The sequence below is a fragment of the Coturnix japonica genome, unplaced genomic scaffold (assembly GCF_054131305.1).
Source record: "Coturnix japonica strain WE unplaced genomic scaffold, WE-NBRP24 Scf113, whole genome shotgun sequence".
Taxonomy (NCBI): Eukaryota; Metazoa; Chordata; class Aves; order Galliformes; family Phasianidae; genus Coturnix; species Coturnix japonica.
Genome location: NW_028189016.1, coordinates 99,857 through 112,045, shown reverse-complemented (window position 1 = coordinate 112,045; position 12,189 = coordinate 99,857). Strand labels below are relative to the sequence as shown.

The following is a 12,189-nucleotide window of genomic DNA, read 5'->3' as shown; positions in this document are numbered from 1 at the left end:
TTTGTTCTCCCCATTTTGGGGTGGTGGGGGGGAGGGGAATCCACTGCGCATGCGTGTAGGCCTCTCAGTAGGTGGCGAAAGTGCGCATGCGTATAGGCCTCACTAGATAGCGTAAGTGCGCATGCGTGTAGGCCTCTCAGTAGGTAGCGAAAGTGCGCATGCGTTTCGGCCTCACTAGCTAGCGTAAGTGCGCATGCGTGTAGAACTCTCAGTAGCTAGCGAAAGTGCGCATGCGCACAGATCTATGCAGTTATACGCATAGCGCCCACCCGCTCGGCCCTATGCCTCGCGCATGCGCACTCCTCACAGGGCGCCGCCATTTCCCGGCGTGCACTGCGGCCCCCAACGGTCGTTCCCGCCCGCGCGCGCGCTCGGAGCCGCCATGGCGGCGCTTCCGGAGGGTTCGGTTCGGTACCGGTGAGTGACGGTATGGGATGGGGATTAATGGATGGATGGCGATACCGGCTACTGTAACCCGACCGAAGGTTCCTTACAGGTCCGAGGAGGGGCGGAAAAGAGCGGAGGGGATGGAGGTGAGAGGTTGGGAGGCGATGGGCCTGTGTGAGGGGGGTGAGGGGGACTGAGGGGCCTGTGAGGGGGGTTGGGGCCTGTGTGAGGAGCTGGGGGAGCTGAGGGCCCATAAGGGCCTTTCTAAGGGGGATGGGGGGGGTTGAGGGGGACTTGGGGCCTGTATGAGGAGCTGGGAGGGTCTGAGGGCGCCTTGGGGTCTCTTTAAGGGGGCTGGGGGGGTCTGAGGAGGCATTGGGGTCTGTGAGAGGGGGGTGAGGGGCTGAGGGGGGATTGAGGCCTGTGTGAGGAGCTGGGGGGGCTGGGGGCCCATAAGGGCCTTTGTAAGGGGACCTTGGGGACTGTGTGAGGGGGATGAGGGGGCTGAGAGGGTCTGAGTGGGCCTTGGGGTCTCTTTAAGGGGGCTGGGGGGGACTGAGGGGGCATTGGGGTCTGTGAGAGGGGGGTGAGGGGCTGAGGGGGGATTGGGGCCTGTGTGAGGAGCTGGGGAGGCTGAGGGCCACTAAGGGCCTTTGTAAGGGGGCTGTGGGGGGTTGAGGGGGCCTTGGGGTCTGTATGAGGAGCTGGGAGGGTCTGAGGGGGCCTTAGGTTCTCTTGAAAGGGGTTGAGTGGGTCTGGAGGGCCTCACTGAGGGGGCTGAGAGGGTCTGAGGGGGCCTTAGGGTCTGTATGAGGAGCTGGGAGGGTCTGAGGGGGCCTTGGGGCCCCTTTAAGGGGATTGGGGGGGACTGAGGGGGCATTGGGGTCTGTGAGAGGGGGGTGAGGGGCTGAGGGGGGATTGGGGCCTGTGTGAGGAGCTGGGGGGGCTGGGGGCCCATAAGGGCCTTTGTAAGGGGGCTGGGGGGGGGGTTGAGGGGGACTTGGGGCCTGTATGAGGAGCTGGGAGGGTCTGAGGGCTCCATGGGGCCTCTCTGAGTGGGCTGGGGAGATCTGAGGGGGTATTGGGGATTCTCTGGGGGTCTGAAGGGGCCTTGGGGCCTGTGTGAGGAGCTGGGGGGGTCTGAGGGCCCCTAAGGGCCTTTCTAAGGGGACCTTGGGGCTTGTAAGAGGGGATGAGGGGGGTTTGAGGGGGTGCTGGGGTCTGTGTGAGGAAGCTGGGAGGGTCTGAGGGGGCCTTGGTGTCTCTTTAAGGGGATTGGGGGGGATTGCGGGGGCTGAGAGGGTCTGAGGGGGCATTGGGGTCTGTGAGAGGGGGCTGAGGGGGTCTAAAGGGGCCTTGGGGCCTCTCTGAGTGGGATGGGGGGGGTTTGAGGGGGCTGGGGGGGTCTGTGTGAGGCAGAGTGAGGAGCTGGGGAGATCTGAGAGGGTATTGGGGACTCTCTGGGGGTCTGAAGGGGCCTTGGGGCCTGTGTGAGGAGCTGGGGGGGTCTGAGGGCCCCTAAGGGCCTTTCTAAGGGGGCTGCGGGGGGTTGAGGGGGACTTGGGGCCTGTATGAGGAGCTGGGAGAGTCTGAAGGGGCCTTGGGGTCTCTTTAAGGGGATTAGGGGGGACTGAGGGGCATTGGGGCCTGTGTGAGGAGCTGGGGGGAGCTGAGGGCTCCTAAGGGCCTTTGTAAGGGGGCTGGGGGGGTCTTGGGGCCTGTATGAGGGGTTGGGAAGGTCTGAGGGGGCCTTGGGTTCTCTTTAAGGGGGCTGGGGGGGATTGAGGGGGCCTTGGGGTCTGTGAGAGGGGGGTGAGGGGGTCTGAAGGGGCCTTGCGGCCTCTCTGAGTGGGCTGAGGGGGGGTTGAGGGGGTCTTATGGCCTGTATGAGGAGCTGGGAGGGTCCGAGGGGGCCTTGGGTTCTCTTTAAGGGGGCTGGGGGGGATTGAGGGGGCTGAGAGGGTCTGGGGTGCTTCTTTGAGGGTGGTAGGATGGTCTGATGGGGACTTGGGGCCTGTATGAGGAAGCTGGGAGGGTCTGAGAGGGCCTTGGGGTCTCTCTGAGGGGGCATTGGGGCCTGTGTGAGGAGGCTGGGGGAGTTTGAGGGGGTTGTGAGGACATGGGGGGGGATCTGAGGGGGCTCTGGGGCCTCAGCCTGAGGGAGCAATTGGGGCCGTCTCACTTCAAGCCCCATAATGTCTGCAGAAACGTTCTTCCCACAGGCTTCTCTCACCGGATCCTTCCTTGCAGCAGATGGGGATGCTCCACATACGGGTGAGTGAGAGAACTCCTGTGTTGTAACAGTGGCACACGCTGCCCAGAGCTGGAGCTGTTTTATTCCTTGGGGATATTTAGACCCATGTGAATGGTTTAGGGCTCAGCCTGTTGTAGGGAACTGCATTTGGCAGCAATGGGGCTGAAGGTTGTTGGATTCAATGGTCTCCAGAGTTCCCTCCCACCCCCAATGATTCTATGACCCTTATGGGTCCCTTCTTAATCAAGATATTCTATGATTCCTTAATATTTACGCATTAATTATGCCTGTTTTTCACAGAACATGACTCTGGAGAGAAGAAAGATCCTGAGAAGCTTCCAGAGCCAACTGATATCGCTGCTGTTAGTCAGGACATTGTTCTACCTGAAGCAGCTGTAGGAAAAACATCCCGTGGGACCCCGAGCTCTGAGAAAAGCCTGAACAGCAGCAGATCTCAAAGCAAACGTCGCTCTTGGCGTCGGTCGAGCCTGAAGGGGAAGAAACGTCGGAAATCTCTGCCTCCTTTTCATGAGGATCTTACCGGTAAGTGGTGTTCTGCCCTTTGTGGATGTCTCTGGAGAGTCATAGGATGGGTTGGAAGGGTCCTTAAAGGTCATAGAACTATAGAATGGGTTGGGTTGGAGGGGACCTTAAAGGTCATAGAACCATTGAATGGGTTGGGTTGGAGGGAACCTTAAAGGTCAGAGAACTATAGAACCCTAGAATGGGTTGGAAGGGTCCTTAAAGGTCATAGAACCATTGAATGGGTTGGGTTGGAAGGGTCCTTAAAGGCCAAAGAACTGTAGAACCCTAGAATGGGTTGGAAGGGTCCTTAAAGGTCATAGAACCATTGAATGGGTTGGGTTGGGAGGGACCTTAAAGGCCAAAGAACTGTAGAACCCTAGAATGGGTTGGAAGGGTCCTTAAAGGTAACGGAACCATAGAATGGGTTGGGTTGGAAGGGTCCTTAAAGGTTATGGAACCATTGAATGGGTTGGGTTGGAGGGGACCTTAAAGGTAATGGAACCATTAAATGGGTTGGGTTGGAAGAGACCTTAAAGGCCAGAGAACTATAGAATTCTAGAGTGGGTTGGAAGGGTCCTTAAAGGTCATAGAACCATTGAGTGGGTTGGGTTGGAAGGGTCCTTAAAGGTAACGGAACCATAGAATGGGTTGGGTTGGGAGGAACCTTAAAGGCCAAAGAACTGTAGAACCCTAGAATGGGTTGGAAGGGTCCTTAAAGGTTATGGAACCATTGAGTGGGTTGGGTTGGAAGGGACCTTAAAGGTAATGGAACCATTGAATGGGTTGGATTGGAGGGGACCTTAAAGGTTATGGAGCCACTGAATGGATTGGAATGGTCCTCAAAGGTTATGGAACCATAGAATGAGTTGGGTTGGAAGGGTCCTTAAAGGTCATAGAACTATAGAATGGGTTGGGTTGGAAGGGTCCTTAAAGGTAATGGAACCATTGAATGGGTTGGGTTGGAAGGGTCCTTAAAGGCCAGAGAACTGTAGAACTCTAGAATGGGTTGGAAGGGTCCTTAAAGGTCATAGAACCATTGAATGGGTTGGGTTGGAAGGGTCCTTAAAGGCCAAAGAACTGTAGAACCCTAGAATGGGTTGGAAGGGTCCTTAAAGGTCATAGAACCATTGAATGAGTTGGGTTGGAAGGGTCCTTAAAGGTTATGGAACCATTGAATGGGTTGGGATGGAAGGAACCTTAAAGGCCAAAGAACTGTAGAACCCTAGAATGGGTTGGAAGGGTCCTTAAAGGTCATAGAACCATTGAATGGGTTGGGTTGGAAGGGTCCTTAAAGGTTATGGAACCATTGAATGGGTTGGGTTGGAAGGGTCCTTAAAGGTTATGGAACCACTGAATGGGTTGGGTTGGAAGGGTCCTTAAAGGCCAAAGAACTGTAGAATCCTAGAATGGGTTGGAAGGGTCCTTAAAGGTCATAGAACCATTGAATGAGTTGGGTTGGAGGGGACCTTAAAGGTAATGGAACCATTAAATGGGTTGGGTTGGAAGAGACCTTAGAGGCCAGAGAACTATAGAATTCTAGAGTGGGTTGGAAGGGTCCTTAAAGGTCATAGAACTATAGAATGGGTTGGGTTGGAAAGGTCCTTAAAGGTCATAGAACTATAGAATGTGTTGGGTTGGAAAGGTCCTTAAAGGTCATAGAACTGTAGAACCCTAGAATGGGTTGGAAGGGTCCTTAAAGGTCATAGAACTATAGAATGGGTTGGGTTGGGAGGAACCTTAAAGGTCATAGAACTATAGAATGGGTTGGGTTGGAAGGGTCCTTAAAGGTTATGGAACCATTGAATGGGTTGGGTTGGAAGGGACCTTAAAGGCCAAAGAACTGTAGAACCCTAGAATGGGTTGGAAGGGTCCTTAAATGTTATGGAACCATTGAATGGGTTGGGTTGGAGGGGACCTTAAAGGTAATGGAACCATTAAATGGGTTGGGTTGGAAGGAACCTTAAAGGCCAGAGAACTATAGAACCCTAGAATGGGTTGGAAGGGTCCTTAAAGGTCATAGAACCATTGAATGGGTTGGGTTGGAAGGAACCTTAAAGGTAATGGAACCATTAAATGGGTTGGGTTGGAAGAGACCTTAAAGGCCAGAGAACTATAGAATTCTAGAGTGGGTTGGAAGGGTCCTTAAAGGTAACGGAACCATAGAATGGGTTGGGTTGGAAGGGTCCTTAAAGGTTATGGAACCATTGAGTGGGGTGGGTTGGAAGGGTCCTTAAAGGCCAAAGAACTGTAGAACCCTAGAATGGGTTGGAAGGGTCCTTAAAGGTCATAGAACCATAGAATGGGTTGGGTTGGAAGAGACCTTAAAGGCCAGAGAACTATAGAATCCTCTACATCGACTCATTCCTCGTTCATTTTGTTCTCGTTTTTCAGCACTGAGCCAAGCAATTAGCCTGGACCTGCCAGAAACAGATCGCCTTTCTATGCTGCTCTTATCCAGCTTCCAGGTCAGCTCCTTGTTATCCAAGCCGGTTATTTTTCTGACCTTCCTGCTTTGTAGAATTGAGTTGTGAGCTCAGAAAAGAGGAGGAGGAATCAATTTCTCCTTCACTTAATGAGCTTTCCTATAAGCACACGCTTTCAGTCAGGCTTTAATGGGGTCCCACAGCACACGCAGAGCTTTGGGGTGATGAGATCTTCTCTGTGTCCTCATAGTTCTCTATGCAGAAGCTCGAGCACAACTTGGAGCAGACAGAAGGCTTCAGCCCCGAGGCCTTCAAAGCCAACGGTGAGTTGTGTTATTTGTGTCATAAATGAAGTTAAATCACAGCTTTCCATGGATGTGCTGGCTTAAAGAGGATGATTCAGGTGCTGATCTGATCTTGAGTGGTGTCTTTAACATCCAATTCATTAACCAGAGCTTATGTGAGGGATGTTAATCAACACATTAATCACAGAGATCAACCCAAATGGCAGCTGAGCACCTTCAGACAAGCAGCCGAGCTGGTTTCCTGCTCTGCTCTTCAGCATCAGTGAGCAGTTAGTTTGAGAGCTGCTCACCTTGCTCTGTTCTCCACCCGCAGTGAGCTCCGTTTCAGAAGACCTGAAACGATACATAGAGAAACTGAAGCTGGATGGAACCTTGCAGAGCTGCATTGAGAAAGCTGAAGGGTAAGGATTTTCCAAGCCACTTTTTGTTATTATTCAGGCTTTCCTGCCTAAATATCCCATTTCCAAACAGTAAATGAGGCATCCTGGGGCTGATGACATTACTGGAATATCATAATGGATATTTAAAGGGGATATTTAAATGGATATTTAAAGAGGCAAAAGGCTCTGTGTGCTTTTAATTGCTTGCAGAGCCCTCTCTGATGTATGTATGTGTATCTCTGTATCTCCTTTAGGGATTCCTTGGGTTCTGTTTCGGATAAGTCAGTTTGCAAAGCAAAGGAGTGCATTACCAGGTAATACCCAGCCCTCTTAATGGAGCCTCTATGAGAGCAGAGTGGGACAATCCCCCCCCACCCCCACCTCAGTGCCCCCCTGCCCACCTCAATACCTCCCTGCCCACCTCATTGCCCCCCTGCACATCTTTATCCCCCTCCTCCAGACCCTCCCCACCACCTCCCTGTTTTCAATTGAGACCCCCAGCCCTTTAAATGGAGCCTCTATGAGAGCAGAGTGAGACAGTCCCCCCCCCTCCCCTCCTCAGTGCCCCCCTGCCCACCTCACTATCTCCCTGCCCACCTCATTGCCCCCCTGTCCATCTTTCTCCCTCTCCTCCAGACCCTCCCCAGCAGCTCCCTGTCTTCAATTGAGACCCCCAACCCTGGACCCAGCCCTCTAAATGGGGCCTCTATGAGAGCAGAGTGGGACAATCCCCCCCACCCCCTCCTCAGTGCCCCCCTGCCCACCTCACTATCTCCCTGCCCACCTCATTGCCCCCCTGCACATCTTTATCCCCCTCCTCCAGACCCTCCCCACCACCTCCCTGTCTTCAATTGAGACCCCCAGCCCTTTAAATGGAGCCTCTATGAGAGCAGAGTGAGACAGTCCCCCCCCCTCCCCTCCTCAGTGCCCCCCTGCCCACCTCAGTCCCCCCCTGCCCACCTCATTGCCCCCCTGTCCATCTTTATCCCCCTCCTCCAGACCCTCCCCACCACCTCCCTGTCTTCAATTGAGACCCCCAACCCTGGACCCAGCCATCTTAATGGAGCCTCTATGAGAGCAGAGTGGGACAGCCCCCCCCCCCCCACAGTGCCCCCCTGCCCACCTCAATACCTCCTCTGCCCTCTTCATTGCCCCCCTGTCCATCTTCGTCCCCCTCCCCCAGACCCTCCCCACCACCTCCCTGTTTTCAATTGAGACCCCCAGCCCTGGACCCAGCCCTCTAAATGGAGCCTCTATGAGAGCAGAGTGGGACAATCCCCCTCCCTTCCCACCTCAGTGCCCCCCCCGCCCACCTCACTATCTCCCTGCCCACCTCATTGCCCCCCTGTCCATCTTTCTCCCCCTCCTCCAGACCCTCCCCAAAAGCTCCCTGTTTTCAATTGAGACCCCCAGCCCTGGACCCAGCCCTCTAAATGGGGCCTCTGTGAGAGCAGAGTGGGTCAATCCCCCCCTTCCCACCTCAGTCTCCCCCTGCCCACCTCAGTGCCCCCCTGCCCATCTTCGTCCCCCTCCTCCAGACCCCCACCACCACCTCCCTGTCTTCAATTGAGACCCCCAACCCTGGACCCAGCCCTCTAAATGGAGCCTCTATGAGAGCAGAGTGGGACAATCCCCCCCCCCCCGCCCACCTCAATACCTCCTCTGCCCACTTCATTGCCCCCCTATCCATCTTTGTCTCCCTCCTCCAGACCCTCCCCACCACTTCCCTGTCTTCAATTGAGACCCCCAGCCCTTTAAATGGAGCCTCTATGAGAGCAGAGTGGGACAGCCCCCCCCCTCCCCACCTCAGTAACCCCCTGCCCACCTCAATACCTCCCTTCCCACCTCAGTGCCCCCCTGCCCATCTTTGTACCCCTCCTCCAGACCCCCCCCCCCACCACCTCCCTGTCTTCAATTGAGACCCCCAGCCCTTTAAATGGAGCCTCTATGAGAGCAGAGTGGGATGATCCCCCCCCCTCCCCTCCTCAGTGCCCCCCTGCCCACCTCAATACCTCCCTGCCCACCTCATTGCCCCCCTGTCCATCTTTCTCCCCCTCCTCCAGACCCTCCCCACCACCTCCCTGTTTTCAATTGAGACCCCCAGCCCTGGACCCAGCCATCTTAATGGAGCCTCTATGAGAGCAGAGTGGGTCAATCCCCCCCCTCCCCCCCCCCCCCCCGCAGTGCCCCCCTGCCCACCTCAATACCTCCCTGCCCACCTCATTGCCCCCCTATCCATCTTTGTCTCCCTCCTCCAGACCCTCCCCACCACTTCCCTGTCTTCAATTGAGACCCCCAACCCCGGACCCAGCCCTCTAAATGGAGCCTCTATGAGAGCAGAGTGGGTCAATCCCCCCCACCCACCCTCAGTGCCCCCCTGCCCACCTCAATACCTCCCTTCCCACCTCATTGCCCCCCTGCCCATCTTCGTCCCCCTCCTCCAGACCCCCCCCCACCACCACCCTGTCTTCAATTGAGACCCCCAACCCTGGACCCAGCCATCTTAATGGAGCCTCTATGAGAGCAGAGTGGGACAATCCCCCCCCTGCCCACCTCCTCAGTGCCTCCCTTCCCACCTCATTGCCCCCCTGCCCATCTTCGTCCCCCTCCTCCAGACCCACCCCACCACCACCCTCTCTTCAATTGAGACCCCCAGCCCTGGACCCAGCCATCTTAATGGAGCCTCTATGAGAGCAGAGTGGGACAATCCCCCCCCGCCCCCTCCTCAGTCCCCCCCTGCCCACCTCAATACCTCCCTACCCACCTCATTGTGCCCCCCTGTCCATCTTTATCCCCCTCCTCCAGACCCTCCCCACCACCTCCCTGTCTTCAATTGAGACCCCCAACCCTGGGCCCAGCCCTCTAAATGGGGCCTTTATGAGAGCAGAGTGGGACAATCCCCCCATGTTTTCTACCCCTGTAGGTTTTCAGCTGAATGCCAGGCGTGGGATGAGCTCCTACAGCGCTACCAGAAGGATGCAGAGGAAACATCCAAGTAAGGATTATGGCTAAAACCCTTTGGATAACAACATAGGAACAGCACAGATCTTTATGCAATGGGGTGAATGCTTTGTCTTACAGGCAGCTGGAGGATTGCAAGAGCAAACAGGGCCGGGCAGAAGCTCCCGATTACCTTCATACATCCCAGGCCGAGGTGCTGAGCACCAAACCCAACTATCAGAGCATCCTGGATGAGCAGGGCGAGGTGCTGAGCTGCATGGAGCTGGCGGTGAGTCCTTTAATTAACCCTTTAATTAACGATGGTAATTGAGGTGGGTTTTAATGGGTGATGTCAGACTCCCTAAAGCACAAGGATCAGCCCCAGCTTCTCCCTATTACAGGCTCTTATTAAACACCACGAGCTTCTCTTATTAAACACAATCTCACTGCCTTCCCCCTGGGCAATTAACAGTATGAATAATTAACAATGCTTGATTTTTTTCTTTAATTATGATGATTTTACAGCTCGATGAACTGCAGCAGGCAGCCAAGATGCTGAAGGCCTTCAGTGAGGACAGCAGGCAGTACCTGCAGGGGGTGTCCGGGCGGCTGGGTGAGCTCAGGGACCCCCCTGCCTTGTGTCCCCAATGGGGGGGTGTTATCCCCAATGGGGGGTGACATTATGTCCCTTTGGGGGGGGGGGGGGTGACATTGTGTCCCCATGGGGGCTGGTGTTCTGTCCCTGTATCCCTATTATCCCTATATGAGTGATGCTGTGACCCCAAGGGGGGGTCGGGGGGTGGTATTATGTCCCTATGGGGTGGCATTCTGGCCCTATATGAGTGATGCTGTGACCCCAATGGAGGGGGGTGGCATTATGTCCCCATGGGAGCTGGAGTTCTGTCCCTATATCCCTATATGAGTGATGCTGTGACCCCCAAGGGAGGGGGGGGGGGGGTTGGCATTATGTCCCCATGGGAGCTGGTGTTCTGTCCCTATATCCCTATATGAGTGATGCTGTGACCCCAAGGGAGGGTCGGGGGGTGGTATTATGTCCCTATGGGGTGGCATTCTGGCCCTATATCCCTATATGAGTGATGCTGTGATCCCAAGTGGGGGGGTTGGCATTATGTCCCCATGGGAGCTGGAGTTCTGGCCCTATATCCCTATATGAGTGATGCTGTGACCCCCAAGGGAGGGGGGGGGGGGGTTGGCATTATGTCCCCATGGGGGCTGGTGTTCTGGCCCTATATCCCTATTATCCCTATATGAGTGATGCTGTGACCCCAAGGGAGGGTCGGGGGGTGGTATTATGTCCCTATGGGGTGGCATTCTGGCCCTATATGAGTGATGCTGTGACCCCAATGGGGGGGTTGGCATTATGTCCCTATGGGGGCTGGTGTTATGTCCCTATATCCCTATATGAGTGATGCTGTGACCCCCAAGGGAGGGGGGGGGGGGGGGGTTGGCATTATGTCCCCATGGGGGCTGGTGTTCTGGCCCTATATCCCTATTATCCCTATATGAGTGATGCTGTGACCCCAAGGGGGGTCGGGGGGTGGTATTATGTCCCTATGGGGTGGCATTCTGGCCCTATATCCCTATATGAGTGATGCTGTGACCCCAATGGGGGGGTTGGCATTATGACCCTATGGGAGGTGGCATTCTGTCCCTATGTGAGTGATGCTGTATCCTAATGGGGGGGGGGGGGGGGGTATAATGTATCCCGATGGGGGGGGGTTGCTGTGGCCCAATAGGGGGTGACATTATGTCCCTGGGGGGGGGGTCACTGTATCCCAATGGGGGGTGGGGTATGCTGCATCCCAATGGGGTAGGTGGGGGGGGTTGCTGTATCCCAATGTGGGTTGATGCTGTATCCCAATGGGGTTGATGCTGTATCCCAATGGGGTAGGTGGGGGGGCTTGCTGTATCCCAATGTGGGTTGATGCTGTATCCCAATGGGGGGGGGATTGCTGTATCCCAATAGAGTAGGGAATACTGTATCCCAATGGGGGGGGGAATGGAGTTGCTGTATCCCAATGGGGGGGGGGGGCATTGCTGTATCCCAATGGGGGGGCGGTTGCTGTATCCCAATGGGGTAGGGGGTGAAATGCTGTGTCCCAATGGGGGGAGGGATACAGTATCCCAATGGGGGGAGATGCTGTATCCCAATAGGGTAGGGAATACTGTATCCCAATGGGGAAGGGGAATGGGGTTGCTGTATCCCAATGGGGTTGATGCTGTATCCCAATGGGGAGGGGGGTTGCTGTATCCCAATGGGGGGAGATGCTGTATCCCAATGGGGTAGGGGGTGAAATGCTGTGTCCCAATGGGGGGAGGGATACAGTATCCCAATGGGGGGGGGGGTTGCTGTATCCCATTGGGGTGGAGGGGGGATACTGTATCCCAATGGGGTGGGGGTGGGGGGTTGCTGTATCCCAATGGGGAAGGAGGGGGAATACTGTATCCTAATGGGGGGGGGGGTCGCTGTATCCCAATGGGGGGGTCGCTGGTTGCCGCTGTTCCCGGTGCTGACCGCCATGTTCCCATCTCTTACAGCCGCACGGACCTTCCGGCAGCTGGAAAACTCCCCGGTGAGGAAATTGATCGCAGCCCCCGACCGGAAAGCACCACCGGAGGGATGAGCTGGGCCGAACGGAACCGAGCGGGGCCGAACGGAACCGAACGGAGCCGAGCGGAGCCGAATGGAACCGAACGGAGCCGAATGGAGCCGAGCGGGGCCGAATGGAACCGAGCGGAGCCGAATGGAGCCGAGCGGAGCCGAATGGAGCCGAACGGAACCGAGCGGAGCCGAATGGAACCGAACGGAGCCGAGCGGAGCCGAACGCGGCGCTCCCAATAAACGGCCCCGTGTTGGCGAACTGCGCATGCGCGCCGTCTCCTGAGTGCTTCCCGCTTCCGCGTTTGAAAGCGTTGGGGGCGTTCGGCCTAACGCTTCTCATTGGTCGCTCTGC

At 55.9% G+C, this 12,189-nt stretch overlaps 1 protein-coding gene across 3 annotated transcripts; it reads left to right on the top strand.

Annotated features, from left to right (window-relative positions):
- The first annotated feature begins 215 nt into the window (after positions 1 to 215).
- On the top strand, positions 216 to 12,101 carry DSN1 (DSN1 component of MIS12 kinetochore complex). 3 transcript variants are annotated; one of them, XM_085535237.1, is made up of 12 exons: positions 216 to 417; positions 486 to 533; positions 2,593 to 2,661; positions 2,942 to 3,184; positions 5,558 to 5,631; positions 5,840 to 5,912; positions 6,208 to 6,295; positions 6,529 to 6,588; positions 9,198 to 9,269; positions 9,356 to 9,503; positions 9,740 to 9,827; positions 11,774 to 12,101. In XM_085535237.1, the coding sequence occupies exons 1-12, from the start codon at positions 231 to 233 to the stop codon at positions 11,857 to 11,859; spliced, it is 1,236 nt and encodes a 411-aa protein (XP_085391363.1). In that variant the 5' UTR covers positions 216 to 230; the 3' UTR covers positions 11,860 to 12,101. The 3 variants fall into 3 exon arrangements, with proteins under 3 accessions (XP_085391363.1, XP_085391364.1, XP_085391365.1); XM_085535238.1 differs by having other exon boundaries at positions 320 to 417; positions 497 to 533; positions 2,610 to 2,661; XM_085535239.1 differs by having other exon boundaries at positions 320 to 533; positions 2,610 to 2,661.
- Positions 12,102 to 12,189: the final 88 nt, after the last annotated feature.